The 25,513-nt window shown below is 35.8% G+C and overlaps 5 protein-coding genes, 1 long non-coding RNA gene and 1 other non-coding gene across 17 annotated transcripts; 4 read left to right on the top strand and 3 right to left on the bottom strand.

Moving 5' to 3' along the window:
- Positions 1–83: 83 nt before the first annotated feature.
- Positions 84–3,780, bottom strand: LOC106452344 (YTH domain-containing protein ECT3-like). Of its 3 annotated transcripts, XM_013894426.3 has the most exons (9): positions 3,570–3,780; positions 3,306–3,381; positions 2,888–2,925; positions 2,647–2,806; positions 2,362–2,438; positions 1,831–2,277; positions 1,117–1,674; positions 819–1,031; positions 84–735 (listed from the first exon to the last, which is right to left on the bottom strand). In XM_013894426.3, exons 2-9 carry the CDS (start codon positions 3,349–3,351, stop codon positions 406–408), a joined length of 1,869 nt encoding a protein of 622 aa, XP_013749880.2. In that variant the 5' UTR covers positions 3,352–3,381; positions 3,570–3,780; the 3' UTR covers positions 84–405. The 3 variants fall into 3 exon arrangements, with proteins under 3 accessions (XP_013749880.2, XP_048635875.1, XP_013749881.2); XM_048779918.1 differs by lacking the exon at positions 3,570–3,780 and having other exon boundaries at positions 3,306–3,517; XM_013894427.3 differs by lacking the exons at positions 3,306–3,381; positions 3,570–3,780 and adding an exon at positions 3,172–3,287.
- A 15-nt stretch (positions 3,781–3,795) lies between these two features.
- Positions 3,796–7,820, top strand: LOC106452345. 6 transcript variants are annotated; one of them, XM_048779924.1, is made up of 9 exons: positions 3,796–4,236; positions 4,379–4,461; positions 4,551–4,640; positions 4,726–4,795; positions 4,890–5,092; positions 5,321–5,374; positions 5,710–6,076; positions 6,164–7,300; positions 7,397–7,820. In XM_048779924.1, exons 7-9 carry the CDS (start codon positions 5,725–5,727, stop codon positions 7,630–7,632), a joined length of 1,725 nt encoding a protein of 574 aa, XP_048635881.1. In that variant the 5' UTR covers positions 3,796–4,236; positions 4,379–4,461; positions 4,551–4,640; positions 4,726–4,795; positions 4,890–5,092; positions 5,321–5,374; positions 5,710–5,724; the 3' UTR covers positions 7,633–7,820. The 6 variants fall into 6 exon arrangements, with proteins under 6 accessions (XP_048635881.1, XP_048635877.1, XP_048635876.1 ...); XM_048779920.1 differs by having other exon boundaries at positions 4,878–5,092; positions 5,710–7,300; XM_048779919.1 differs by having other exon boundaries at positions 5,710–7,300.
- Positions 7,821–8,362: 542 nt separating this feature from the next.
- LOC111211926 lies at positions 8,363–11,972 on the top strand. The gene is made up of 10 exons (XR_007339576.1): positions 8,363–8,636; positions 9,343–9,494; positions 9,604–9,672; positions 9,759–9,872; positions 9,963–10,112; positions 10,200–10,883; positions 10,973–11,032; positions 11,137–11,229; positions 11,321–11,440; positions 11,512–11,972. It is a non-coding gene; the product is annotated as an uncharacterized LOC111211926 (transcript).
- Positions 11,973–12,110: 138 nt separating this feature from the next.
- Positions 12,111–13,282, bottom strand: LOC106452348 (histone acetyltransferase HAC5). Of its 3 annotated transcripts, none has more exons than XM_048779926.1 (4): positions 13,165–13,282; positions 12,792–13,006; positions 12,512–12,711; positions 12,111–12,425 (listed from the first exon to the last, which is right to left on the bottom strand). In XM_048779926.1, the coding sequence occupies exons 2-4, from the start codon at positions 12,867–12,869 to the stop codon at positions 12,296–12,298; spliced, it is 408 nt and encodes a 135-aa protein (XP_048635883.1). In that variant the 5' UTR covers positions 12,870–13,006; positions 13,165–13,282; the 3' UTR covers positions 12,111–12,295. The 3 variants fall into 3 exon arrangements, with proteins under 3 accessions (XP_048635883.1, XP_013749890.2, XP_013749892.2); XM_013894436.3 differs by having other exon boundaries at positions 12,787–13,006; positions 13,165–13,281; XM_013894438.3 differs by lacking the exon at positions 13,165–13,282 and having other exon boundaries at positions 12,792–13,158.
- Positions 13,283–14,817: 1,535 nt separating this feature from the next.
- On the bottom strand, positions 14,818–17,429 carry LOC106452350 (NAC domain-containing protein 21/22). 2 transcript variants are annotated; one of them, XM_022712480.2, is made up of 3 exons: positions 16,792–17,429; positions 15,795–16,075; positions 14,818–15,400 (listed from the first exon to the last, which is right to left on the bottom strand). In XM_022712480.2, the coding sequence occupies exons 1-3, from the start codon at positions 16,982–16,984 to the stop codon at positions 15,035–15,037; spliced, it is 840 nt and encodes a 279-aa protein (XP_022568201.2). In that variant the 5' UTR covers positions 16,985–17,429; the 3' UTR covers positions 14,818–15,034. The 2 variants fall into 2 exon arrangements, with proteins under 2 accessions (XP_022568201.2, XP_013749895.2); XM_013894441.3 differs by having other exon boundaries at positions 15,795–16,060; positions 16,792–17,338.
- Positions 17,430–20,548: 3,119 nt separating this feature from the next.
- On the top strand, positions 20,549–22,118 carry LOC106345418. Its single transcript, XM_048779927.1, has one exon. It carries the CDS (start codon positions 20,833–20,835, stop codon positions 21,934–21,936), a length of 1,104 nt encoding a protein of 367 aa, XP_048635884.1. The 5' UTR covers positions 20,549–20,832; the 3' UTR covers positions 21,937–22,118.
- Positions 22,119–24,619: 2,501 nt separating this feature from the next.
- Positions 24,620–25,475, top strand: LOC106345419. Its single transcript, XR_001270304.3, has 2 exons — positions 24,620–25,041; positions 25,265–25,475. It is a non-coding gene; the product is annotated as an uncharacterized LOC106345419 (long non-coding RNA).
- Positions 25,476–25,513: the final 38 nt, after the last annotated feature.

Raw genomic sequence — 25,513 nt, forward strand, 5'->3', positions numbered from 1 at the left:
CAGGGTTACTCCCTTTTGTAAATTACTATGTGGAGAAAAAATGTAACAAAACTCAGAGATGGTAAACGCTAAGAGCTTTTTGATTAACGGGTGTAATCTGCATGTTTATTACACACTGACTTCAAAGATATATGAAGCAACTTTACAAGAGCAACATTATATTGTCTTTCATACATCTTCTTATCAACCCCAAAGAGATATGGGTACATAACATTGAAATAAGGGAAATGAATCAAATTTGGCTAATGGGGAACATAAAAAGAGCCAAAAGAGGCTTTTACTTTACACAAGAAACTAGACTTTGTCAGACGTGAAGTTTCTTTTTAATACCCTTCTTAGAACAAACAAGAGATCATTATGGAAACTGAAAACATAAGTCTTTGCTAATTTGTTGTCTTTTACTTACTAGTTGGATTGACTGACAGCCACCGTTGTTGTAGTTGCATCAGGAGATGAACTTGTCTTTCCTGATTCTTTGCTTCCCTCATCCAACCGGACTACCTGAGCAAAACTTTTGGACATGTTCTTGATCAAGTCTGTCTGCAACGCAGCAGCAGAAGAGGGTTTATCTCCGCTTTCTACTACTCCAGACGGCAAGCTTGGCTGTCTTCTCGCCTTCCGGTCTTGAATTATTTTCTCCCTCTCTTCATAAAACTCAAAATCATCCAAGATTGAAGTCTCAGCATCATAGCTCTTGAATATCTTCAGCATCTCAATCCCCTGCTCCAGTTTCACCTGCAGTTTTTTTTTTGGTTCGGTTGTGAATATGCAGTGGTTTCAAAAAAGAGGTATCTTATGGACAAGAAGAGTCTACTTACTTCTTGAGTGTCACGACTATTAGTCACAGGCTTGTTGTCATTGTTTTCCAATATAATGTGACGGAACTGACTGTTTGGAACATCTTTGATAATGTGCCACTTCACTGGAAACTGTCCACTCCATTTGTCTTGTTGCCAGTAATCAACGCTCTTCTCAAAATCCACAGGTCCAATCATCTCGGCCACACCACAGAACTGAGAGCTAGCGTTTACCTGCAGTTACAAAACCAAATAAGAAAATCTGCAGAAAGAAAAGCAAATTAGTTTATTGCTTGATCCATGGTTTTAGATTCCGTACAGAGAACAGAAGAAACACTGGGCATGGTTCTTTCTCGTCCTTGGCCTCACGATAAGCAGCATCAAGCTTTTTGTTTCCATTAGCTGTGCTAGCCCATACATTGTATTTGATGCTCTTGTGAACGTTGTCTTCACTGTAAGATTTGATTATGAAGAGCTTAGCGTTATTGTAGTCTGTGACAAAGTCATTACTATTGTTGTTGGAGTCCTCATGTTCCTTTGTACTGCCTTTGTTATGTTTCTTAGTGTCAGCAGAAGAATCAAGCTCCTCTGATGATACCTGAGTCTTGGGCTTTGAAGCTCTTGGTCCTCGGTTTTGCTCGTTGAGGATATCAAAGTTACCATTATAACCGCCACCAAGGGATGATGGATCACTGACTCTTCCACGTCCTCGAATGTTGTCAACGCCAATCCAGCTTTGGTTTCCCATACTCACATTAGAAATGAGCCTACTTCCATAGTTAGAGCCTTGGCCATGACCACCACTATGCATGTAACCTCTGTTGTAAGAGTTTGAACCAGATCCATAACCGTAAAACGATCTCTGTCTCTGTGAGCCCTGGCAAAACAAAGGAAAGGGAACCAGTTTCAACATATAGTCCAATATACATCCATTAATCTACATAGCCGGATCTGAGATTTTAGAGACTATATACATTTTTTAAGAACTTTAATTAAAAAAGTTTCATTGTTTAGGGACTTATAATGAACAAACCATGGGAATGTTGTGGCCATATGATCCAAATGAACCGAGTGGCTGAGGAGATAAAGCAGGTGAAACATGAGAAGAATGTCTGTGCATATCAGAAGGCTTGGACCAATCCGACCATATCCCCCCATCAAAGCCTTGCTGCCACTCAGGGAAACCAAGGTTTGGCTGGTTTCCATTAAACGGTCCAATAGGATGAGGATGGTAAGACGGTCTTGGTCCTCCCATGTTATCGCCTTGTTGGTCAACACCAACAAGGCTGGTGAGCTCTGGCTGAGTTGGAGACGATATATATTGCATGCTAGGAGGAACTACCTGCTGGTAATACGGTGAATACAACTGCCCCTCAGAAGGTAAGGGGCTTGCAGCAGGGGAATATGGTCCATAGGGCATTTGAGGGTTGTATCCGTATCCTGTTTGGTATACCAGAGAAGCATTCTCATTGAAGCCAACCTGGTTTTAATCAGAGAAAGAATAAGAACAAGCTGGAAAGTGTTCAAAGAATGAATCCAAAAAGAGAAGTTTCATAGTACACACAGGAGATGTGATGTCCAATCCTTCAACATTGACATAGGAAGAGTAGTCGTCCCATTCACCTGTGGGGTTTTCATAACCTGGTTCCCCAAACATACATAGGAATCACCATTAGCTTCTTCTATACATCCCATTAACCAATTCAAGAACTAGAGTCATGGTTAAGGGCTTATGTTATTTCTTTTTTATTGCCACTTTACAACCACTAAGATATGACCTCAGAAGATACAGTGTATTTGGGATCTGATCAGAGAATCCAAAAGAGAGGAAGATGAATGAGAAACCAACCTGTGTAGTAAAAGCCTTGAGCTTGAGGAGAGAGGATGCTGCTAGGCAAGTGTCCAGCAAGATCACCTGTTATACCATAAGGTCCAGAGAGTGGAGCAACCTTTGCTGGATGAACTACAACTGCAGATTCCTGAGAGGACTCATTGTTTGCCGGCACAGGCTGCAATAAAGAAAAAAAGACAACCAAAGATATGAACTTATATCCACTGAGAATCTTCATTATAACAACCAGATCAAGTACCTGCTCCTTCATGATGTCCAGATTAGCAGGCTGCTCCTCTGTGTTCATTCAATTAAACGGTAAAACACTTAAATAAGTCGGTGGAAAGAGACATACATGAACAAGATAAAGAGATCTTGCAAACAAAAGAAGATCTTAGTGAAACTAAACCAACAACACACAAATAGCAAGTTTCCAAGCTTAAGATAGAAAGAACACGGATCCCCCCAGATCTTAGCAAAAAGGAGATTCACTTCCAATAGAATTATGCTCTAGTAAACAACCACAAATCCAGATCAACGAACCCTAACACGTCCAAAACATGACTCAGCCCCCACGTCAACGGATTCGACAACAAGGATAGAGGCAGAGAGATAAAAGGTAAAGGTAAAGGAATCAAATTTAGGAGAATTGAGAAGATGGGGTTAGTGATGTTTACCTGAAGGAATAAGATCTGTGGCGTGTGAAGGAGGAGTCGTTGCCATGAATCTGATCGAAAGGCCAAGATTAAGGATCTGATTCAAACAAACAAAAAACAGAATCTTTAAAGGTAGAGAAAGATAGAGGATCTTTCCATATATGTGTAAAACAAATACGTAAGAAGCCAAATACTTTGGTAATAAGATTACAGTAAATTGTATGTTTTGTTTTTGTAATAAAAAGGGAACAACTTTGTTGCTATTAATGATGCAAGGCTTTTTACCTTGTGGTTGGTTAATGTCGTCTTTAAAGGGCAAAGCTTTTTAACTTACGAGAGAGATAAGAAGAGAAAGTAATGGGGGCATTGCTTCTCGTCCCTTTCCTTTTCTTTGTTTGAAAATGGAAATTACTATGATCTCTTTCCTTTTTTTAGTTCTCTTGGGGACTCCGAGAATCTTTTTTTTTTTTTCCTTCTTCTTTAAATATTCATTATGTCGTTGATATGAGTAATGATCCTAACTTTCTATGTATAAGGCAAAAGGCGCACAACCACTTGTGTATGGGTAAACTAACGGTTTCAAGAGGTGTGTGAGTTACACTTGATGTAAAGAGCGCGTAGTGTAATAAAGACGGTCCAGACCAATCAGGCAAAGACAAGGAGCAGCACACTTGTCTTCTCTTCCTCTACGGTGATTCGTTAGCCTCCGTGGCCACAATCTCCTCCTCCTCCTTCTTTTTCGCTTTCTGATTTCGGATAAACTCTCTCTTTCTTTGCTCCTCTTTTGATTTGGAGATATGTTTTTTTTTTCTTTCTGTAATTTCTCAGAGAAAGTTTCAAACTTTCTTGCTTCTGATGTCACATTTGGTGATTAAACTCCTCGAAAGTGTTGAGCTTTCTTATGCAGGAGAGTTACAAAAATTACAAGACTTTTATCATCCTGTCTCCTCAGGTCCGTTTCTATTCCGTTTTGTAACTCTATTCCATGTTAAACTTGTTCTGTTTGTTTGGATTTTAATTTCAATTTGGCATTTTAGTCAGAGATGGAACACTGGATTAACACTTAACCGTGTGTTGCTTCAAAATTCATGTAGAGACAAAACCACTGCCAAGGCTGTTCTGAAGCTCATGAATGCTGAGGGCTTGACGATCTTATCATGTACAAAGTAAATTACAGGTACTAAATTAGTTTTGCGTCTGACCAATTTTTACAAGTACAGAATACCAAATTAGCTGAATTATCTCTGATAATCTTTTTAACTATAGATTAGCTGGTGAGAAGAAGAATGTTAACTCAGAGGAAAAGAAACTGGCTTTGAGTAACAGTGAAGCTGATGAGAAAGAAAAAAAGAAAGGGTAACGCATTGTGTTTCTTGCTTGGTTTCTGGTTTACATATTGGATCCCCAGTAATGTCTCAACATTTTATCCTTAAATGGACAGGGCAATGCAATTAACTGAAGTTCTGCATATGCAGATGGAAGTTCAAAAGCAATTGCATGAACAACTTGAGGTAACACCGATAACACTTTAGTTCAGCAGAAGAAACGTTTCTAGACTTGTTAGTATAACCAATTCCGTAAATCAGTAAATAGATCAACGTGCAGGTGCAACGGGTGCTTCAGCTACGATTACAAGAGCATGCTAATTACTTGGGAAAAGATGTTGGAAAAACAACTCAAAGCCGGAAGGCTAATTTGTTGTTCTTCATCTGCATAGAACCTAGCTTCTGAATCCGAACACGATAAATGTGAATCCAACAATGCTGAGTTTGAACATCCTGAGAGAGATGGCAGGTTTCTTCAAATATGTGAGTATAATCTAGTTTTTTTTTGTGTGTAGTCAGGGGAATGTTGGGGGCCACTCAAAGTAGATATACATGTATTTAATGTTAATGATATGACCTTTTTATCTGACGCGTGTAAACTTATGGAGTAAGTAAATGAACTTATCATTAATTACAAAATTATCTACGGAGATAAAACAAAGGCCTCAGCTTTCCCTCTCTCTAAACCAAGGGTTTCATTTTATCTTCCAGGGTTTGCTGTCTCTCTTCTTATCCGAGAGACTCGACGCTTAGACTCAGACTCAGGTAATCTCTCATCACTTGTTCCAAGCAGTTATGTAATGTTAATGTATGAGTTCGATTCTGTGAAGAAAATTGTTTGCTTTGATCTTTTCTTATATCACTAAGGAAGCAAGTTGTAGGTTCGATTTTTTTGACTGCTGGTGAATAGTTTCTACCATTTAGTTTTAACTCATTTGATGGTTGCTTGAGAGCATTATAAAGTTCAAAACTCTCGTTTTTTCTTCACTCTCTCTGTCTCAATGAACATGCAAGGTTTCGATTAGACATCATCAGGTTGCAGTGCATGTAATGGCTGGTTCTAAGTCTCTGATTCACTCACTGTGATTTTCTTTAATTAGGTGAATCTTTGAATCATGGACATTCATGATCATGGAGTTTGGGTGAACGAAAACGAAAGGCGTGTTAGATGCAAACACTGCGGTAAAGAAATGACTGGCTTGAACCGTCTCAAACGTCACTTGAGTGGTACAAGTAGCCGTATGACTCCCTGTACTCAAGTTACACCGACCATTAGAGAGGCGTTTCGTGATGAGGTTACTAAGGAAGAGTTTGATCTCACCGCTGCTAAGAGTAAAAGAGCTGGGGAAGTCCAAATGGGTAATGATCATAAGCGTGGAAGAGAAGAAGAAGAAGAGGATTCATCCAGAAAAAATGAATCTGCTGAGAACGAGTTCTTGTTGTTAAACAAAGCTCAAAAGTGCATTGGTCGGTTCTTTTATGAACACTGTTTCGATTTTTCATCTGTGGATTCCCTAAGCTTCAGAGAAATGATTGCTGCAACGTCTCTTGTAGGTGAGATTAAGATCCCTGATTCTGAAGAATTAAACGGACCGATGCTTCAAGAAGCGGTGGCGGAAGTGCAAGATCATGTGAACAAGATTAAAGACTCATGGGCCATCACAGGCTGCAGCATCTTGCTGGATGCTTGGGTTGATCAGAAAGGCCATGATATGGTTACTTTCGTCGCAGACTCTCCAGCTGGTCCAGTGTATCTGAAATCCTTCTATGTTTCTGATATCAAGAAAGACGTCAATGCCTTAACGTCGCTTGTATATGGGGTTGTTGAGGATGTTGGAGTGCACAACGTGGTTCAGATCATTGCTTGTTCAACCTCTGGCTGGGTTGGTGAGCTAGGCCAGTCTTTTAAGAGCAACAACCTAAACGTCTTCTGGTCCGTGAGTGTATCCCACTGCTTTAATCTCATGCTGGTGGAAATTGAGAAAATGGATTCATTTGGAGACGTACTTGACAAGGTCAGTAACATCACAGAGTTCATCAACAACAACCCCTTGGTTTGGGAACTTTTCAAAGATCCTACTCATGGAACAGACATGACAGTCTCCTCCTCTGAGTTTGAGTTTGTCACGCCGTATCTCACTGCTGAGAACATTCTCAAAGCCAAGAACAACTTGGAAGCCATGGTTGCTTCTCTAGATTGGAACAAAGAAGAAGGCACAACAGTGTCCACACTGGTGAAGGATTCTTCCTTTTGGGAATGTGTTGAGAGGCTTGTGAAGTCCACATCTCCTCTGATTCGCAGTCTACACTTGTTCTCTACTGTCTACAACAGTCAGCATGCTGGATATGTCTATGACACTATGGATGGGATCAAGGAGAGTATAGCCAAGGAACTCAACAACGAGGAACAATGTTACAAGCCGTTGTGGCATGTGATTGATGATGTCTGGAACAACCATCTTCACAGTCCTCTTCATGTTGCCGGTTACTTTCTGAACCCGGCTGCTTTCTACTCGACTGAGTTTCAGAATGACACAGAAGTTACAACTGATTTGATCTCAGCTTTGGGTTATTTGGTACAAGAATGTTGCGTTGTAGCTAAAATTGGCAGACAGCTTAAGATGTATAGGCTCGGTAAAGGTTGCTTTAATGAGGCCAGTCAAGCTGATCAGGTCACTGGAGTCATTCCAGGTGTGTGAACTTCTTGATTTGTTGATGTTGTTGTGTTGTTGAACCGGTGAAGCAAAGGGTCTTGTCATTGATTTTTTGAATCTCTCTTTGTTGCAGGTGAGTGGTGGGCTCAGAAGGCGAGCGAGCACCCAGAGCTGCAGAGTTTCGCCATTAAAGTTCTGAGTCAGACATGTGAAGGTGCTTCGAGGTACAAGCTGAAGAGAAACGTAGCAGAGAAGCTGCTGCTCAGCAAAGGAGTGAGCCCTTGTGAGAAACAGCATTTGGAAGAATTGGCATTTGTTCATTACAATCTTCATCTGCAAAGCTCAAAGCTGCAAAGCCAAACTAAGTAAAGAGAAGTGAAGGAGATTGTGCTGCAAAGACTTTTGTATGGACTGACCCGTTAAGCTTCTTTTTTTTTGTGGATGTGCATATTTTAGTTTTTTAGTTTGTGTATTCATCAAAGCTCATTTTTTGATACAATGCTAATGTAAACTCATATTTTGAATCAATGCTAATCGACCAGATATATTATATGTGATTTCTTAAAGTGTGATGCTTTAGGAAAATATACACATGAATCTAACAGGTATAAGACAAAAACAAAATAGTATACAAAGATTTTTTTTCAACACCATGATATTCTGAGAAAGTTGTGTTGGTTACTCGTTGTTTTTTCAAATTTCAAATAGGGAATATAAAAATCTGTGAATAATAAACTACAGATTGTCAACATGAAAAACTAAACAAGCCAGGAAAAGGGAATCAGGCTTCAAGTCCACTAAGTTCTAACCACAAAGCGACAAAAAAAATCTTAGTTGTTTTTTGCATGTGAGAATGCTTCAATATTTTTTTTGGTTTTCTCAATAGTGTTTTATTCTTTTCTTCTTTTTTTTGTTTAATTTACTTTTGAAATTACTAAGAAAAAGACATCAAATTCCCAAGAGCCCGTGTAGATTGAAAGCAGTGTGTTGCAGATTCTCCTCTGTTCTGTTCAACTGTATCTTTGTCTTCTACTTTAAGTCATTTACTTTGATTCATTATTGGATAATAATAAGAAAAACTAGTCATTTTCTTAGTTGGCATTAACTGTTGAGTCGGAAATCAGAATAGAGATTTTATTTTGAATTTCAAATTGAGAAACTTTTTAAGATTGCGAAATAAATAAGATGGCCTATGCTCTTTATTTGACACCTAAGAGATAGACAGATTAAGATTAGTGTGGGAGAATCTAGCAGAAACTTTCAGAAGAAGCTAAGGGTTTTGGTTCTCGAATCACATAGCTCTTCTTCTCTATTCTTCTCGGATTTTTGAAGGTTCTCTTTCAGCCATTTGAAGAGTTGAAGAGAAAAAAAAGGTTTGCTTTTGTTCCCACTGTTTATTATTTCTCTTCTCCTTGGTTCAGTTATATGTTTTTGCAGAAAATTGGTTACATTTTCTACGATTCAAAGTTTCAATCTTTTTTCCTTTATTATGAGTCATGAGTATTGATGTTGGTATATTCATAAAGTCAATTAGAAAGATTTGTTCTTTCATAGACCCACTTGATATGTCTTTAGCTTCTTATTTCTTTCTGTCTTCTCTTTTCATCAAAGTTTGTCTAATTTCTCTCTTTATTTTTGTAAGCCAATAGTACATTCCAAGTTCAAAAGTCTTCATTTTTTAAAGGAAAAGAACAAAAATCAAACACATATTCTTTAAAACTCTTTAACCAAATCTAGAATTGCATGTTCAAAGGTTGTATCTTTTGGTTTAGCTGGTTCATTGAGTTAACATTTCAATGTGTGAAATTTTTGACCATGTGATACGTTTAGCTGTCTAGTCATTTTTAAACAAGACATGTTGCTGTTCTTGTTTTTCTGTATCTATAATTATATTTGTCCTTATTAGATGTTCACAGGTGTAACAGTGCCTTGTCTTGCCTCTTCATCTTGTGCTGAGAAAATTCCATTATCAAAACTCCATCATTTGATTAGTGTCTTGTGCTTAGCAGTTAGCAGACAACCTCATTGGTCTTTTTCCTCTGAAATGTTAATTTATCTCATTATTCTGGTTTTGTGCAGGGATTATGTCATTTAAGTCTTTTGTACTTGAGAGAAGAAGCTAAAGTGCAGTATTTGTTGGAGAAGTTCATCATTTGGTTTTTATGGTGATAACTGCCAAACTCCAGAGCCTTAGGATGTATGACTCTCAAGTTTTGAAATCTAAGTCAGAGGTATGAATGAATGTTCACTAAATTTATTTTCATTTCAGAAACTAAGTCTAGGTTGTACATGTTGAAGTCTTAAATAACAATAAGAGCTTGCTTGGTTAATTGTGTACAGGGCAAAGAGAGATGCCAAGAGTCTACAAGTGGTGAATCGTTTCTGTATAGATACCAACTTGAAGAGGATGTGAGCTTCTGAACTCAAAGAAGAGTCTGCATTTTCTACATAAATTGCAATGTTTTGCCAATTCTGAAAGAAGTTTTATGTTGCAGGTAAAAAGATTGCAACTGCAACTACAAGAAGAATTAAAGCTGCATACTTTTTTAGAGAGCATCATGGAGAAGGATCCTTGGGAGCTAACTTCTGCTTGTAGTGTTCCACATCATGTATGCTCCCTCTCATCTCATCCCATTATGATTACATTTTTTAAAAAATTATCGTTTTTGTTTAAATGATGATTCTGAAAAATTGGGCAGGCTCAAGAACTGCTTTCCAATATATCCACCCTAGAGACTGCAGTCACCAAGCTAGAGCAAGAAATGATGTCTCTGAACTTCCAACTTAGCCAAGAAAGAAACGAGAGAAGACTAACTGAATATCATTTGACACACTCAGCTTCTCCACCAGTATGTATCTCCTTTATATAAAAACTCATCATTGTCTTGTTTTTGTTGTAATCTAGATTGGTGTGTAACTATTTATTAGTTATGCAGAACATTTCTTCTTCCTTGATATATTTGAATCATTCGGATTCTGAAGTACATCAATCAGCAGAAGACAATCCATGCCAAAACCAAGACTCTTCATCTGAATCATCTCAGGCAGAATCAACTGTTAAGAAGAGTAATCAAATTCTTGAGAAGAGACTAATGAGAAAGACAAATGGGAGGAAGCTACCTAAGTACATGTGGGATCACCCTAATCTACTCTCTGAAGAAATGGTGAGATGTATGAAGAACATCTTCATGTCACTTGCTGACCAGACAAAAGCATCCTCAAACGAGAGCCAACTACTCTCACCGGTGGCATCACCACGTGGGCATCTATCAAGCTCATCATCCTGGTGGCCTTCAACAGAACGGTAAAAAATCTCTTCATGGGTGCAAAGCCCTCAGATAGATATCCAAAGAAGTAACAACGATGTCTTGGCCACAGGAAACGTCTTTGATCCTTACAGAGTTCGTGGGAAGCTAAGCTGGTCGGAGATTGGAAACTACAGTTTGGCATCCGAGGTTTCTTGGATGTCTGTTGGGAAGAAACAGCTTGAATATGCTTCTGGTGCATTGAGAAGGTTCAGGACACTGGTGGAGCAGCTTGCTAGAGTAAACCCAATTCATTTGAGCTGTGATGAGAAGCTAGCTTTCTGGATTAACGTTTATAACGCGTTGATCATGCATGTTAGTTTCTTTTTTTTCCTTCTACTTAATCAAAAGCCTTTCTGCAATGTAATGAATGTTTATGAGAGTTGTCTTCTTTTTATGTGTAGGCGTATTTGGCTTATGGTGTCCCAAAAAGTGACTTGAAGCTCTTCTCGTTGATGCAAAAGGTTATATATATATATATATATATATATATATATATATATCACTTAGAATAAGCTTCTTCGCATTGTTCTTGCCTTGTCTTATTCCTTTTATGTTTGCTTCACAGGCTGCCTATACGGTTGGAGGACACTCGTATACTGCAGCTGCAATGGAGTATGTGATACTGAAGATGAAACCGCCTACGCACAGGCCACAAATTGTATATAATCTTTAACTCATCTTTGTCTTCGGTGTTTCTTTTGTTTGTGTTTTTCAGAATCAGTTAGCATTTACTGTCTTCTGATGTGTAGGCTTTGCTTCTTGCCATCAACAAGGTGAAAGTATCAGAAGAACAACGCAAGGCAAGCATTGATACACATGAGCCTCTTCTCTCCTTTGCCTTAAGCTGCGGAATGTACTCTTCTCCTGCGGTAAGTAACTAACTATCATTCTCCTTTTGTTTGGCATATGGAATGTGACTTTTTGTATCTTGTTGTTGCAGGTGAGGATCTACACAGCGAAAGGAGTGAAGGAAGAGCTACTAGAAGCTCAAAGAGAGTTCATACAAGCATCGGTAGGGCTGAGCAGCAAAGGGAAGCTCCTGGTACCCAAAATGCTTCATTGTTACGCCAAGAGTTTGGTGGAGGATTCGAACTTGGGGGTCTGGATATCGAAGTACCTTCCACCACATCAAGCAGCTTTTGTGGAACAGTGCATCTCTCAGAGAAGCAGACAAAGTCTTCTCTCCTCACGTAGCTGTGGAATACTCCCCTTTGATTCTCGTTTCAGATATCTGTTTCTCCCTGACAACAACAACAACAACTCCTGTGTGTAATAACCTTTTAAAAGCTCTGCTTTGTGTTCATCAGCATGTATCATTATTGTTCCCAACTTAGCTTTGGGGCTTATCATTGTACATTTTTTTCAGATAATGTATATGTAAAAAGAAACTTTGAACAATCATTAAGCTTCTTCTAGAAACAAACATACTAAATGGTTCTCTTTAACTCATCTCTCTACTTCTACATGAGCTCCTACATTAATCACATCTAATCTAAAGCAACGAATATTCCACAAATTAATAAAAGAGAACGCCATAGCTAAAGAATGAAAAAATCGAAAACATAAACATGGAGTCTGTCAATGAAAACATGCAGGTATAATAATCCAAAATCAGGAGGATTTATTCGCTTATATCTTTGCCAGAAAAAAAAAATGCTAACATATACAAAACGAAGGGATCAAAAGAGTGAACTACAGCAAGGTAAGACCATATCTCTGTCTGTCTATGTTGATGAGTCAACAAGAGTGGAGGCTGTTGCTGCGTCAGCGTCAGCGTCTCTCTGTCGTACCGCAGCTGCTCTGCGTCTTGAACCTGCCTGTTGTTGATTTCTACTAAAACGAGCTCTAAACTCACTGTCACAAAATGTCAGATCATTATTATTATTAAAAAAAAAAACATTTTAACTTTATTCTTCTTTCTGATCGAGGAACAAATATACCTGCATTTGGGTATTGTGCATTGGGGCTCCCTGCAGTTTCTGGCGTGCATACGGAAGATATCCCACATTCTCTTACAATGATTGCAGACTCTCTTTTTGCATGTAACACCATGACGGAGGAGAATCTTGACAGTGCGACACCTTGGATACTGGCACTGTGTGGTGCAGCATGTCGTCACGTGTAGAAGCACTGCTCTTAACTGCAGTAACCAACAATCACAACTGCATTTAGTAATTAGTAAGAAATAAATAAATAAATAAATAAATAAATATACCTGACCAGTGGGTGATGGAGGGCTAATGAGGGTGTGTGGATGGTTGATGATGCCGTTTGAGTAACAAGGGCCGCAAACTTCATAGTCAGGACAAACTTCGCAACGCCAACGTTGAGCAGGTTCGAGATCTTGCTTGCAGATGGCGCATGCCGTGGCTCTCAAGGATGTCGTCATAACTCTCCTTAGTTTCGGTTAAGGAACGTCGTCAGATGGCAAAAACCTTATCATGTTCCAAACCCACCATGAAGAAATAAAAAAAAACAAATATATTAAAAGATTCACAGAACTATCAGATTGGGAAAAAATGTTTTAATTTCAAAACCAACTCTAGGTCGACAATGAATCAATTATTGGAATGAACAAAAACAAACCCTGAACCTGAGATCGTTGGGGGGGGGAATTAGCAATTCCAATCCGCCATAGGGAACAGAACACAACGAAGAGGTAACACAAAAAAGAAACCTGTTTTTACCAGGAATGAGGCTAATAGTATTTGTTTAGACCTTAAAGAAGATTTGCCGTTTTTTGGAATCTCTAACGGGACGCAGTTGCATCGCTAAAACAGTAAACGCGACCAATTCTTCTTTTTTTTTGGTCAAACTACGATTTCATTGCATAAAGAAAAGTTTAGTGTTTACAGATACAAGCTCTGACTTTGTCAATAAATCAGCTTCAACATTACATAAGCAAGAAATATGATAAAAGGAACACGCCTTTAACAAGCTGCTGAAGTAGTAGATATCGATGAGGATGTTGTTCAATTCCGTCCTAGATCTCTTAGTCTTGAGTAGCTTCACTAGCGTCTGTGAATCAGATAAAACCAGCAGAGAGTCCACATTAGATATAAACACTTCCAAAACTGCCTTTCGGACCGCCAGAGCTTCATCAATCAGGACTGAATCAATACTTTGGAGTTTTAATTGTGTTCACATAATACTTAATTTCATGTTTTTTATTACAAATGTTTTCAAAATATGATTTTATTTTATTTATTTAATTTGATGTGATTATTTGATCCATAACTAGAATTTAACTCACACAACTGTGCGGTTTTTTTTTCAGTTGATTAAATTTAAGAATAACTATTTGTCTTAAAATATATATTTAAATGACTATGTTTTTAATTTTTATATTGTATTTTTTTTTTTTTTTTTGACAGCAAAGAATTTACAGACTCATGTTGACTCTGTAAACCAAATCGGTAACTCCGCATCCATGTGAACGACAAAGGACGATTGTTTCCTAGCACTGCGTGCTAGACTATCCGCCCGAAGATTCGCTGTCCGAGGTACATGAACGATATCTGAGTTGAGGAAACTTCCTTTGAGAAACTGTATGTCTTCCAAATAGCTTTCGAATGCTGGCCATTCTTCTGGTTCCGAAACCATCTTCACCAATTGAGAACAATCCGTTGCAAACGTTACCTGAAACTGTCTTAAATTCTTCATACATTCCATTGCCCAAATCAACGCCTCTATCTCCGAATGAAGGGGTGAAAGACATGCCCTTACATTCCTTGCCCCTAGCAGCCCATCAAACCCTGGTAAAGTACTATACCAGCCTTGTCCTGAGAATGTATCCTCATCCTTCCATGAACCATCTAGGAAACACCATCGACCTTGTGTCACTAGGGGAACATTGGTCTGTACCGAGAGCCCTCTCGTTGGTATATTGTATTATTTGCTTATATCGGTAGTATAACTTAAAGCATAATTTTAGCACTGTATCTCATTTGTAATTTGGTAATTTTTTTGTTTTTTATTTAACATTATTTATTATTTAATTATACTATTTTATTTATGTTTGAAAGATAAATGAATATTCATTTCTAACAAAAAAAAATTAAAATATTCATAAATGTATTTCCAAAATTAATCAGTTTAAATTGTTATTATATTTGAATAATTAATTTTATATAATTTTATTTTTTGTTTACATCAATGCTATTTTCGGGATTTTTTTTAAATTTTCTAAAAAGATTTTTCCGAGATTTTTTTAGATTTTTTAAAAGAATATTCAGCTGCATTTCAAATAAAAATGTAAACATATCGAAAGATATTAAATTTTTATGCAGTTTCTAAGAAATGGTTCAAATAAAAAAAATTACACATGAAAAATGTTTGCATTGGTGAATAATAGATAAGAAGATGACGTATAACAATGTTTACACGAGATGGGTGAATAAATGTTTGCATTGGTGAATAATATGTATGATTCATACACATGATTATAGATTTCTGGGTAGTGATCAATATTTCCAAGCACCACGGCTTGGTTTGCCAACGTCGGTCAATTGGCTTTCTGAGCTTCCTTCTCCATAGCTCTGTGATTCTTTGGTATTGTTGGTAAGCTGACTTAGCAAAGCCTTGAGAACCATTTGATCAGAGGAAGGATTAATAGACAACGGGTTAGGATTCTTGTAGACCAAACCGATTTGGTTCTGTGACAGATTGGAGAAGCAGGGCACTTGCTGGTTGATGATGTGATGATGATCGAAGTTGATATAAGAGTCCATTGATGCAGAAGCTGTTTCATCAGAGCAGCTTATCATGTTGTTGCCCTTCTCATCTTCATTGTTGTTCTTGTTGAAAACTCTACACAATACCCATTCTTCCTGTTTTTTTTTCTCAAAGCAAAGCAAATTGTTTTTTAAAAATTAAAATAAAAAACAACAAATGTCAAAATCATATGGTTGAGAGTAGATATTTGTGCCAAGTCAAAGATCATCTTAGGTAAGATAAGCCACAAATAAATATTTTGTAAGATCGTCAGCGATATATCCCTTCGAAGTTAAATGTGAAACAAAGATAAAAGTCAAAACGTTTCCCATAATCCACGGGATAATATGATTGCGACGTCATCCCCAAGACGCTTGATTCATGCTTAATTTGATATTTTCATATTCAAGAAACATATAACTACATTCAGAAAATAATCTAAAAACTAACCCCCAATAAAGGATGTTTATGAATTTCAAAACATATAACACGAGTAAATATAATAATTACCTTGGGAGAATGGTGGATAAAAGTTCCTTGGAGACGAAACTCGTGCATGACCCAATCAGTTTTACGACCTTTAGGGGCTCGACCTCTGTAAAACACAAGTGTCTTTCTCATGCCCACAAGGCTACCATTTCTTTGGATTGCTCTATCTTTACCGGTTGCTTTCCAATAACCGGTGGCCGTAGCCCGGTTTGTTCTTTGCCCTGTTGCGTATTTCCGATCTTTTTGGCTGTAAAAATACCATTCTTTACCTCCTACTCTCGCCGATTCTGTACAATTGATAACTACATTTTAAATATTTTAATCGTTTTTTTTTTAAAAGAATGTTGACGTTGAATGCTCTTTCTTTTACATTTCACATACTTTACGGGGTTTTAATGTTGAATAAAGAAGTGTATTTTGTTCAATATTTACTGGATAGATTATGATAAGACATGAGCAGAAATGAGAAGTCTTTTCGTAATTGTCTTTATCTTTATGATGTATACAATAATATCCAAATGATTCCCATCTATCCGCATCATATCTTAACTAACCAGGTTCCCAGTTACCAAGCACCGAATAGGCATTCAACACGTATACATGATTACGATCATTTGTTTTTTTTAATGATACAATATTAGTATACTTTAGAAAGAAAGAATAGGTGTATGATTAGCCATTGATAATTATGCTGCTAAATAGTCCTTTTCACGATAAAATACCAAGAAAAGTACTAATCTGCAAGTGGCTCGCAAGTTGAACTTCGTTTTCTCTTCTTCGTTTTGTTAGTTTATCAACATATGATGATCTTGTATTCGAAAATATGGAATAAACAATCAACAAATCGTGTTGACAACTAGAAATATGGATTATAACATGCTTAAAACTACGATCGAATGGTTAGACTATACATGATTGATGAGTTGATAACTAATATGATCTTCATATTAGTTATGGAAAATTATATTAGTCTTTGAGAAAACGAGAGATAGAACCAAAAAGGTATTTAAGAACTTACGAGGAATGTCCCAAGGCTCGCACTTGTTGAGATCGACTTCGATCAAGACCACTGGTTGATAGCGGCTGCGAACGTTTCTTTTCACTAAGTAGTCGCAGACAAGCTCGTCGTCTCTCGGGTGAAATCTAAACCCAGGAGGCAGCTTAGCCTCGACCATACTTATACTGCCCTTATTTTCCTCTTCAGCTTCCATTTCCTATTTGATATGTAGAGGTTTGTTTATTTAGTGTTACCTTATTATCATCTGATGATAGGTTGATATTTGTGTAAAGAAGGGAGGGAGATGGAGAGATGGAGAGGAATATCGTAGGTTTTAAGCACGAGATAGGAAAGAAGAACGGTGGTTTAAATAATTAAGAAACAATAAAGTCAACTTCCATATTTTTCGTATGTAGATATGATCTATCATTAGAGGTGAAAACAAATTATGAATGTAATGGATTTAGATTTTATTTTTTATTAAATAAACTTAAATTTATACGATAGTTTCCAGTTTCTCTTTGCTTCTCAATAGGTAGAAATTAGAAAACAAAAATTCTGAAAATGATCTAAAATCACAAACTAAAACTGAAAATGTTTATCCGTTCAGAGAAAAATATACAACCAATAAGAAGATAGCTGGATGATGACTTTATGGTATGCTCAATTTTTACTCTATTACAAATTGACTTTAGCTATGTGAAATGATAATCAGATCTTTAATTATTACTCCCGGCCGGTGTGATTGTGAACAATAAATATTTGGGTTGTTGAACTTGAAGGTATGAATTTATTTGTGTTGTCACAAAACCTGTAAATATTGGTCTGAACAAGCAAACAGTACAGAAGTAATTACGAGTCGAACCATTTATAGTTTTACTTACAACTTTACGTTTTGATATTGAGGGTTGTCGTTTACGACTTGAGGCGAATCGATACATCCATGGAAGACAAAACGGTAGCTTTCACCTGTCTAAATATATCTTTTTTACTAACGGTAAATCGGTATACTTCTAAAAGTAAAACTATTAAATTACCTGATAAAAAATAATAAAATCATAAATTCAGATAATTTACTCTCCAAATAAATGTAAAATAATTGTAACTAGGATAAGACCCGCGCCTTGCGCGGAATTAAGTTATTATTTTTATTATATTTTGGAGAATGAAACAATAGTTTGGCTTCATTTGGATTACGGGTGTTCAATCCGGATATCGGGTTGGTTTCGGTTCGGTTCGGTTTTTTTCGGTATTTGGTTAGTAAAATATAACTACTATTCTAAATCCATATTTACTTTGATTTTAGTCTTTCACATACTTTTGAAAGATTTCAACTGGACGACTAAATTGATCAGTCAATCTTGTTGCTTTAAATCATTAGTGTTTATATATATATATATATATATATTATTTAGTTTGAATATTTATTAAATAAAAATTCATATGCGTTATATTTTATGATCATTTGTAACTTATTATAACAAAAAAATAATCTATTGATCACAAAATTTTCAGAGTGGGAATATTCAAATTTTTAATAATATATAGACGTTTTAGAAAATTCAAATATAACATATAAGAAAAAATATAAATGTTTTTATTATATATTTAATGTGATTTTTTAATATCTTTCAATAATATAAAATTAAAAAAAAAAGAACTAAGATACCAAAATTGTTATCAAATATTTATTATTCATAATAATTAATTTTCATATATACGTTAATCATATTAGGTAATTTCGTAGCTTCTAATTAAGGAAAGTGCAAAAAAAATTTTGGTAGATTATTTATCAATTCGATAGTTAGTTTAATAAAAAATATAATGTAAGTCAAGATGGATCAACCTATTTTTCTAAGAATAGTATATTTTATATAGTCATTTATTAAATGAGAATTTATAATCATACAGTTCTATGATCATTCATATCATTTTATAACTGAATATTTAAATCATCGATAACAAAATTTTCAATGTGAAATCTTTAATAAGTTTATAATTTATAAATGTTTTTGAAAATTCATTGAAAGTTTTAATATTAAAATATTTATGTAATCTTATCGTATATAGTATAATATATATATATATATATATATATGTTTTATTATTAAATGATATTTTTTACTCATATGGTTTTAAAATAATGTGTATCTTCTTATAATATTAAATAAAAGTTCATATTAATACAATTTTATGATCATTTGTAACTTATTATGACAAAAAAAATAATCTATTGATCACAAAATTTTCAGAGTGAGGATCTTCAAATTTCTAATAATTTTTAGACGTTTTGAAAAATTCAAAATATAACATATAAGAAAAATTATAAATGTTTTTATTATATATTTAATGTGATTTTAAATATATTTTAATAATATAAAATTAAAAAAAGAACTAAGATACAAAAATTGTTATCAAATATTTATTATTCATTATAATTAATTTTCACATATACGTTAATCATATTAGGTAATTTCGTAGCTTTTATTTAAGGAAAGTGCAAAACATTTTTTGGTACGTTATTTATCAATTCGATAGTTAGTTTAATAAAAAGTGTAATATAAGTTAAGATGGACCAACCTATTTTTCTAGGAATAGTATATTTTGTATAGTTATTTATTAAATAAGAATTTATAATCATACGGTTCTATGATCGTTCATATCGTTTTATAACAAAATATTTAAATCATCGATAACAAAATTTTCAATCTGAAATCTTTAATAAGTTTATAATTTATAAATGTTCTTGAAAATTCATTGAAAGTTTTAATATTAAAATATTTATGTAATCTTATGGTATATAGTGTTTAATATATATATATATATATATATATTTTATTATTAAATGATATTTTTTACTCATATGGTTTTAAAATCATGTTTATCTTCTTATAATAAAAATGTTAAACCATTGATCATTAATTTTTAACATAATAATTTTAATAGTTTTAGTCATTTATTGTCGTTTTTAAAAATTCAAAATATAACATATACGAAAAAATCTAAATTTTATTTTTATAGCTAACTTTATTGTTTAATTTATTTTAATAATATAAAATTAAACAAAAAATGATGGAGGAGATATACATTGTTATCAAATCTTTATTATTAAACTCATTAATTGTCATATATATATTAGTCATTTATGGTAATTCCGTAGGTTTTATTTAAGGAAAGAATATATCATATCATTATATCATATAGTTTGACCAACTTATGTATCTAACAACATATAAAAATCGAATGTGGACCTACTTATTTTTCAATTGAATGTAATTGACTACCTAATTGAGTGTCACCTATGCATTGGGGCCTCTTTTAATTAATACAAAATTGAGGTTACATCTTTTCAAATGTTCCTCAATTAATATATAAGGGATATAGACTCTACTCTAAAAAAGTGTACAAGATTACGAGTCAAAAAGCTAGTATTAGTTAAAAAGAGAGAAATTTTACCCATTCTATTGGATTGGACGTAACATAAGTCTTTCGTCTTTCGAGAATGTGGGTTGTGACTTGTGAGGCACAGGTCCAATTCATATGCTACAAATTGTATTCCTACAATATTAATTACACAGATATCTATATCATAAATTATAAATATTTTTCAACCAGCTGATACAAAAGATAGACATTCAAAACCCGAGAATAACTTATGATTTAAATATATGAAATGAATCATCGAACTTTGGTGTCATCTGGTAAAAAAAAAACATACAAGTGTGAAGTTAATTACTTAAACAAGTTTTCTTGGTAATCGCATATCTCTTCACATAGCATTGAAGTTACTGATGGGCGTGTGTACTCATGGTAAATATTATCTCTGCGAGTATCTAACTTTTCATCAGTCAATTTGGGCCATTTAAGCCCGACCCGACCAGAACCTCTACCCGAAATGATTGTATCCAGTAAAAGAGAACACGTGTGTTCTGTCTATATGAGAATCTGATCTGAGCTGTATATATTGCTTGTCTCTGTCATCGCCACTTCTCTACAAAAAGAGAAAACTCTCTTTCTCTCTCTCTCTCTCTCTCTCTCTCTCTCACTCAGTATCGACTCTAAATGACGTCGGTTTGCGTTAAAAACGTTGGTACCTCTCCGGAGAAGCTATCCCCGGCGAGTCACTCTCGGAAGAGCTCCAAAACGTCAGTCACGAGCCTTGAATCTCAACCGTTGGATCCTCAGTTGGAAGATCCTGTGGACTTTGAGTTTCTTCTCGAAGATCCCGTCACAATGCTAACCGCCGACGAGCTTTTCTCCGACGGAAAGCTAGTCCCGCTTAAATTCTCCGGCGGGACTAATCCGGAGGAGAAGCCTATGGTTCCGGCGGTTAACACAGTACTGGAGAAACCATGCCGAAGATTGGAGATGGAGATCGATCCTTACCTCTTCTCCCCGAGAGCTCCTCGCTGCACCGTGAGATGGCGCGAGCTTCTAGGCCTTAAGAGACTCAACAAAACGCCGGAAGAAGCTTCCCCGCCGTCGTCGTCGTCGTCGCGGCTGTCTTCTTCAACTCCAAATCCTAAGACGAGCTCGTTTAGACATTTTCTCAACCGGAGCTCCAAATCTACAACCGCAGCTCCTCCTCCTCCACTGATAAAAGACTCAGACGTCTCTGAGTCTTCAACGTCGATCTCCTCCTCCCGTCTCTCCCTCTCGTCGTCATCCTCCTCCGGCCACGAGCTCGACGACGTTCCTAGACTCTCTCTAGATCTCGACAACAAACCCAACGCTCCAAACCCCTTCGCTAGGTCACGTGCACACCACCACTTGCGCAACCAGAGGAAGCCACGGCGTCATGATGAGACCACGGAGAGTAGTAACGACACGAGGGCGTTGACGGTGACGGCGGATAGTCCGAGACTCAACGCTTCGGGGAAGATCGTGTTCCATGGACTCGAGAGAAGCTCCAGCAGTCCCGGTAACTTCACCGGCGGACCGAGGATGAAACAGCACCACGGGATGCCGAGATCTCAGTCCGCACACGTCAGAATCACTCCTGTTCTTAACGTTCCTGTCTCTTCTCTCCGTGGTGGGCCCAAGTCAGGTCTCTTCTTCGGCCAGCTTTTCACTTCTTCCTCTGGGAACAGAGCACAGTTACAGAGCAGCAACACTGCCAAGAACCGTACCAATCGAACCAGGCTTGAACCGACTAGCGAACTCTAAGAAGCGAACCGGTTTCTAATTGTACTTGTACCGACTTTATTCTTCGTTTTAGTTGAGGTTGATTTAATGGATTTTAGTTTAACCGGGGCGATTTCATCAGATGAGATTTAGATTTGGGTTCAAAATGTAAATAAAGAGAAATATTTGATTTTTCAATTGGTGGTTCTGCATGGAGCGAGTTGTTCGAAACTGGCGAAAGACCAGACTGTCATTAATTACTGTAGTGAGAGTGAGAAGTGCTTCCCATGTTCAGAGATAGATTCCAAAGATATTAACCACATGTTTAGAGAATTTAAAAATCTTTTTGACTCATTATCTACCATTGTACTTTATTATGAAAACATTAAAGATACTTGTATTTTACACTTTAGAGGAGCGACAACTTTTGTTTTTATTTCTATTTTAATTTGCATGTTATCTTACAATCCAAAATGCAAATCCTCTCCGTATCTGCTTAGTTCATATACTACACCCGTTTAGTTATTTTAATTAGTGTCAACTTAGTGTAATAGTTTAAGGATAAAAAGTCAGGTTTACTGTGATTGGTCATGTGTAGGTCCAGATCAAGAATTATGAAGTATATTTGAAATAATCATTGTAGAGAGTTTAAGAATGTGCCGTAAGGATGGTGAATTGGTGATTATCTGGATATGCTGTAACTTCAAGCCATGGATATTCATATTTAGTTTAGAATAATTAAACTTGCTTATAACTAAACTGAGGGGAAAATTAGGGAATGGTCAAAGCGTGAAGAAAGATGTCAGTCATATTATTTGCATTTTTCGAGTACATGAAACTGGTTCCAATAATTTTTTGTCTATGTACAAATGCATCACCAAATAAAAGTTGTTCGTCAATCTTGAACATTGTGTTTTCAATCCCATCCGTTGGATTTTTCTTTCTTCCACTCCTCAATTTAGTGACAACAATACATATCATTGTTCCATTTAAACATTTAATGACAACAACACATATCAGAGAGCAAAAATTGGAGCTATGAATGTTTCCTTTATGTGAGAAATCAATCGGTGTTAGTCTAAGATCTCAACTGATTACAACATGTTAAATATCACTAGAAAAACCGCTTGTCAAAACAGCATATCAAACTTTCCACCATTGTACACACATATAACAGAGAAAAGGTGACATGATTATAACAGAAACTACATCTACGTTAGTTTTTATTAAAAATAGTCTTGGATTAAAAAGTAGACTTGGAGTTTTGGATGAATGCTTAGTTTCACTAAAAATACGAATTTACAAAACATGTAATCCTATGGAAGTATTTCATTTTCACTAATTTACATTACAAGCATGTTGTTTCATTTAGAATATCAGATATACCATATATAACAATAAAATAAAACAGTCTCAAAAAATCTACTACGGTCTTCTGACTAGCTTTTGAAATTATAGGGACCCATCGGCTTCGTGGTTATTATTTGTCTTTTGGCTGTCATATTCGACCAAAATTGGTACGTACGTACAATACAACCACAGTGTTAATCACTGATTACTACAACACAAAAAGTTCAACCACTTATTTCTACACCGTACTGACGAATTCAAATTAATGTTCTCACGAGTCGCATTCTATGAACAATAAGCAAAATATGAAAATAACCAGTTATGCTCTAAAGAGTTACAAAACCGTACTCACGAAAACAAATGGATGTTCTCACTAGTCGCATTCTATGAACAATATGCAAAATACGAAAATAACTAGTTACGTTTAAAGAGCTACAAAACATTGACATGAATTGATGCAATTATATATACATTAGTACACTTTTAAACTTTCTATAATACTTGTTTGTATCAAGGGACAAATGTACAAAATCAAATGTAAAATACCATATCGTTTGGAATAAGAAATAATAAATCCAAAAAAGTAGTAACAAGGATAATAAAATATAAAAAACAAAGTTGGGGAAATGAAGTAGAGAACGTGATGGTTCCCAGTCTTGCGCCCTCTGGGTAGATTCTCTATCACCAGTTTGATTCTCATGGTGCTTTTATTCAAATGTTTTTTTGCTCTTTTCTCGATATCTCTACATCCATTTATTTATTGATACTTTTTGCATTATATATTGGGATAACTTGAGAGTCACGACAAATGGCCTAAGTAGAAAAGGCCGACAAGAAAGGAGGAATTAGTTAGGAATAAATACCGAGTTAAGTATGTAAACTGGACATTAACATGTTATGGTTTTCACTTCTTCATAAAAAGACAAATACCAGAATCCAAAACTAGTCCAGTATAAAGATCCTGTAAACCTAGCTAGTCTACTTCTTGTTGTTTCCGTGAGATTTGACTATGTCATTGGAAAATGAATCTGTGACATAGTGGGATATACAACTTTTTTCATTTTTCATAAGAGACATTACCTAGTCTAAGAACTAGGACGATCCACGTCCTTATCCTAATTTGGCAACAATTGCTAAACTGTTTATGGTGCGAGCGTGACAAAGATGCAATGTATATCAAATGCAGAAAAGATAATAATTTCATTGCATTAAGTCAGGTTGGTGGTAGCTCCTCTCATTGCATTAACTCAGGTTTGGAGTATATGTTCAATTTCATTGCATTAAGTCAAGAAAAATCTAGTAATCTTTATAATGGCATTTAGTGAAAGTGAATGGAACCAAGGGGACACATATATATTAGCTGTTTGCCGCAGTGAACCAGATGCTCAATAATAAATATCTATTGTTTAATTATTTGTACAGTGAGAAGCAGAAGAAAAAATAAAAGAGGGATAAAAAGAAGTGACGAAAATGTATATGTGATTGCAATGGGAATGAGGATGGATATGAGTTTATTACTGTTAAAGTCAAATTTGGAACTTATGTATAAGAAGAAGAAACAGTACTTTGCTTTGTCTTCTTCTCATATCTCTCTCTATGTACATTTGTACAGGTACTTTCTTGTTCTTCTTATAATTAATTTCAAACCCTTAGATGGGCCTTCAAAAATATTTGGCCCGTTTAGAAAAAACAGGGCCTTATCGTCGAAACCCTAGCTATATAAGACGGAGTGGTGCGCTCGACTAACTACACAGCGGAGGAGAATCTGAGTTCGGCGACTTGACGATGAGGGCGAAGGTAAGAAAATGACCTCTGTAACCTCCGACAAGGCTCTCTATAGGTTTCGTATTGTAGATTGATTCTCTTACATCTAGCAGAACTTTAATGGATGCTGAGTATCGTTCGTTTTATGAGTGAAATAGCTACTTGATTTTGCATTTGGCGTACAGTTATTGATTCTTGTTATTAACTGGTTAGAGTGATTTCATTGTTGTGGTTTGATCGTATCTTTTGTTTGTAGTGGAAGAAGAAGCGGATGAGGAGACTGAAGAGGAAGCGCAGGAAGATGAGACAGCGATCCAAGTAGCCTGTGTGTCTCCATGCCTATCTATAAATCTCTGAACCTTTTATGTTTTGTGTTTTTTTACGTTTAAGTTTGAACAATCGTTTGTATAACATGTTTTGGATCAACTCCCTTTTTATTTATCTACACAGAGCAGAGATTTATCTTATTTTTCTTGGATCTGTTTATTTGTGGGCTTGTGAGTGC

Source organism: Brassica napus, chromosome A5, assembly GCF_020379485.1.
Source record: "Brassica napus cultivar Da-Ae chromosome A5, Da-Ae, whole genome shotgun sequence".
Lineage (NCBI taxonomy): Eukaryota > Viridiplantae > Streptophyta > Magnoliopsida > Brassicales > Brassicaceae > Brassica > Brassica napus.

What these genes read in the sequence shown, in the direction of transcription:
- LOC106452345 (XM_048779920.1), top strand. Translation starts at nt 5,725, where the DNA reads ATGGACATTCATGATCATGGAGTTTGGGTGAACGAAAACGAAAGGCGT. An exon ending in GGTCACTGGAGTCATTCCAG is followed by an intron (nt 7,301 to 7,396) that starts GTGTGTGAACTT and finishes TCTTTGTTGCAG; the next exon opens with GTGAGTGGTGGGCTCAGAAG.
- LOC106452344 (XM_013894426.3), bottom strand. Translation starts at nt 3,351, where the DNA reads ATGGCAACGACTCCTCCTTCACACGCCACAGATCTTATTCCTTCAG. An exon ending in ATGGCCACAACATTCCCATG is followed by an intron (nt 1,675 to 1,830) that starts GTTTGTTCATTA and finishes TTGTTTTGCCAG; the next exon opens with GGCTCACAGAGACAGAGATC. An exon ending in ATAGTCGTGACACTCAAGAA is followed by an intron (nt 736 to 818) that starts GTAAGTAGACTC and finishes AAAAAACTGCAG; the next exon opens with GTGAAACTGGAGCAGGGGAT.
- LOC106452348 (XM_013894436.3), bottom strand. Translation starts at nt 12,960, where the DNA reads ATGACGACATCCTTGAGAGCCACGGCATGCGCCATCTGCAAGCAAGAT. An exon ending in CTCCATCACCCACTGGTCAG is followed by an intron (nt 12,712 to 12,786) that starts GTATATTTATTT and finishes TGGTTACTGCAG; the next exon opens with TTAAGAGCAGTGCTTCTACA. An exon ending in TGCACAATACCCAAATGCAG is followed by an intron (nt 12,426 to 12,511) that starts GTATATTTGTTC and finishes ATTTTGTGACAG; the next exon opens with TGAGTTTAGAGCTCGTTTTA.
- LOC106345418 (XM_048779927.1), top strand. Translation starts at nt 20,833, where the DNA reads ATGACGTCGGTTTGCGTTAAAAACGTTGGTACCTCTCCGGAGAAGCTA.
- LOC106452350 (XM_022712480.2), bottom strand. Translation starts at nt 16,984, where the DNA reads ATGGAAGCTGAAGAGGAAAATAAGGGCAGTATAAGTATGGTCGAGGCT. An exon ending in CGAGCCTTGGGACATTCCTC is followed by an intron (nt 16,076 to 16,791) that starts GTAAGTTCTTAA and finishes TTTAAAATGTAG; the next exon opens with TTATCAATTGTACAGAATCG. An exon ending in TTATCCACCATTCTCCCAAG is followed by an intron (nt 15,401 to 15,794) that starts GTAATTATTATA and finishes AAAAAAAAACAG; the next exon opens with GAAGAATGGGTATTGTGTAG.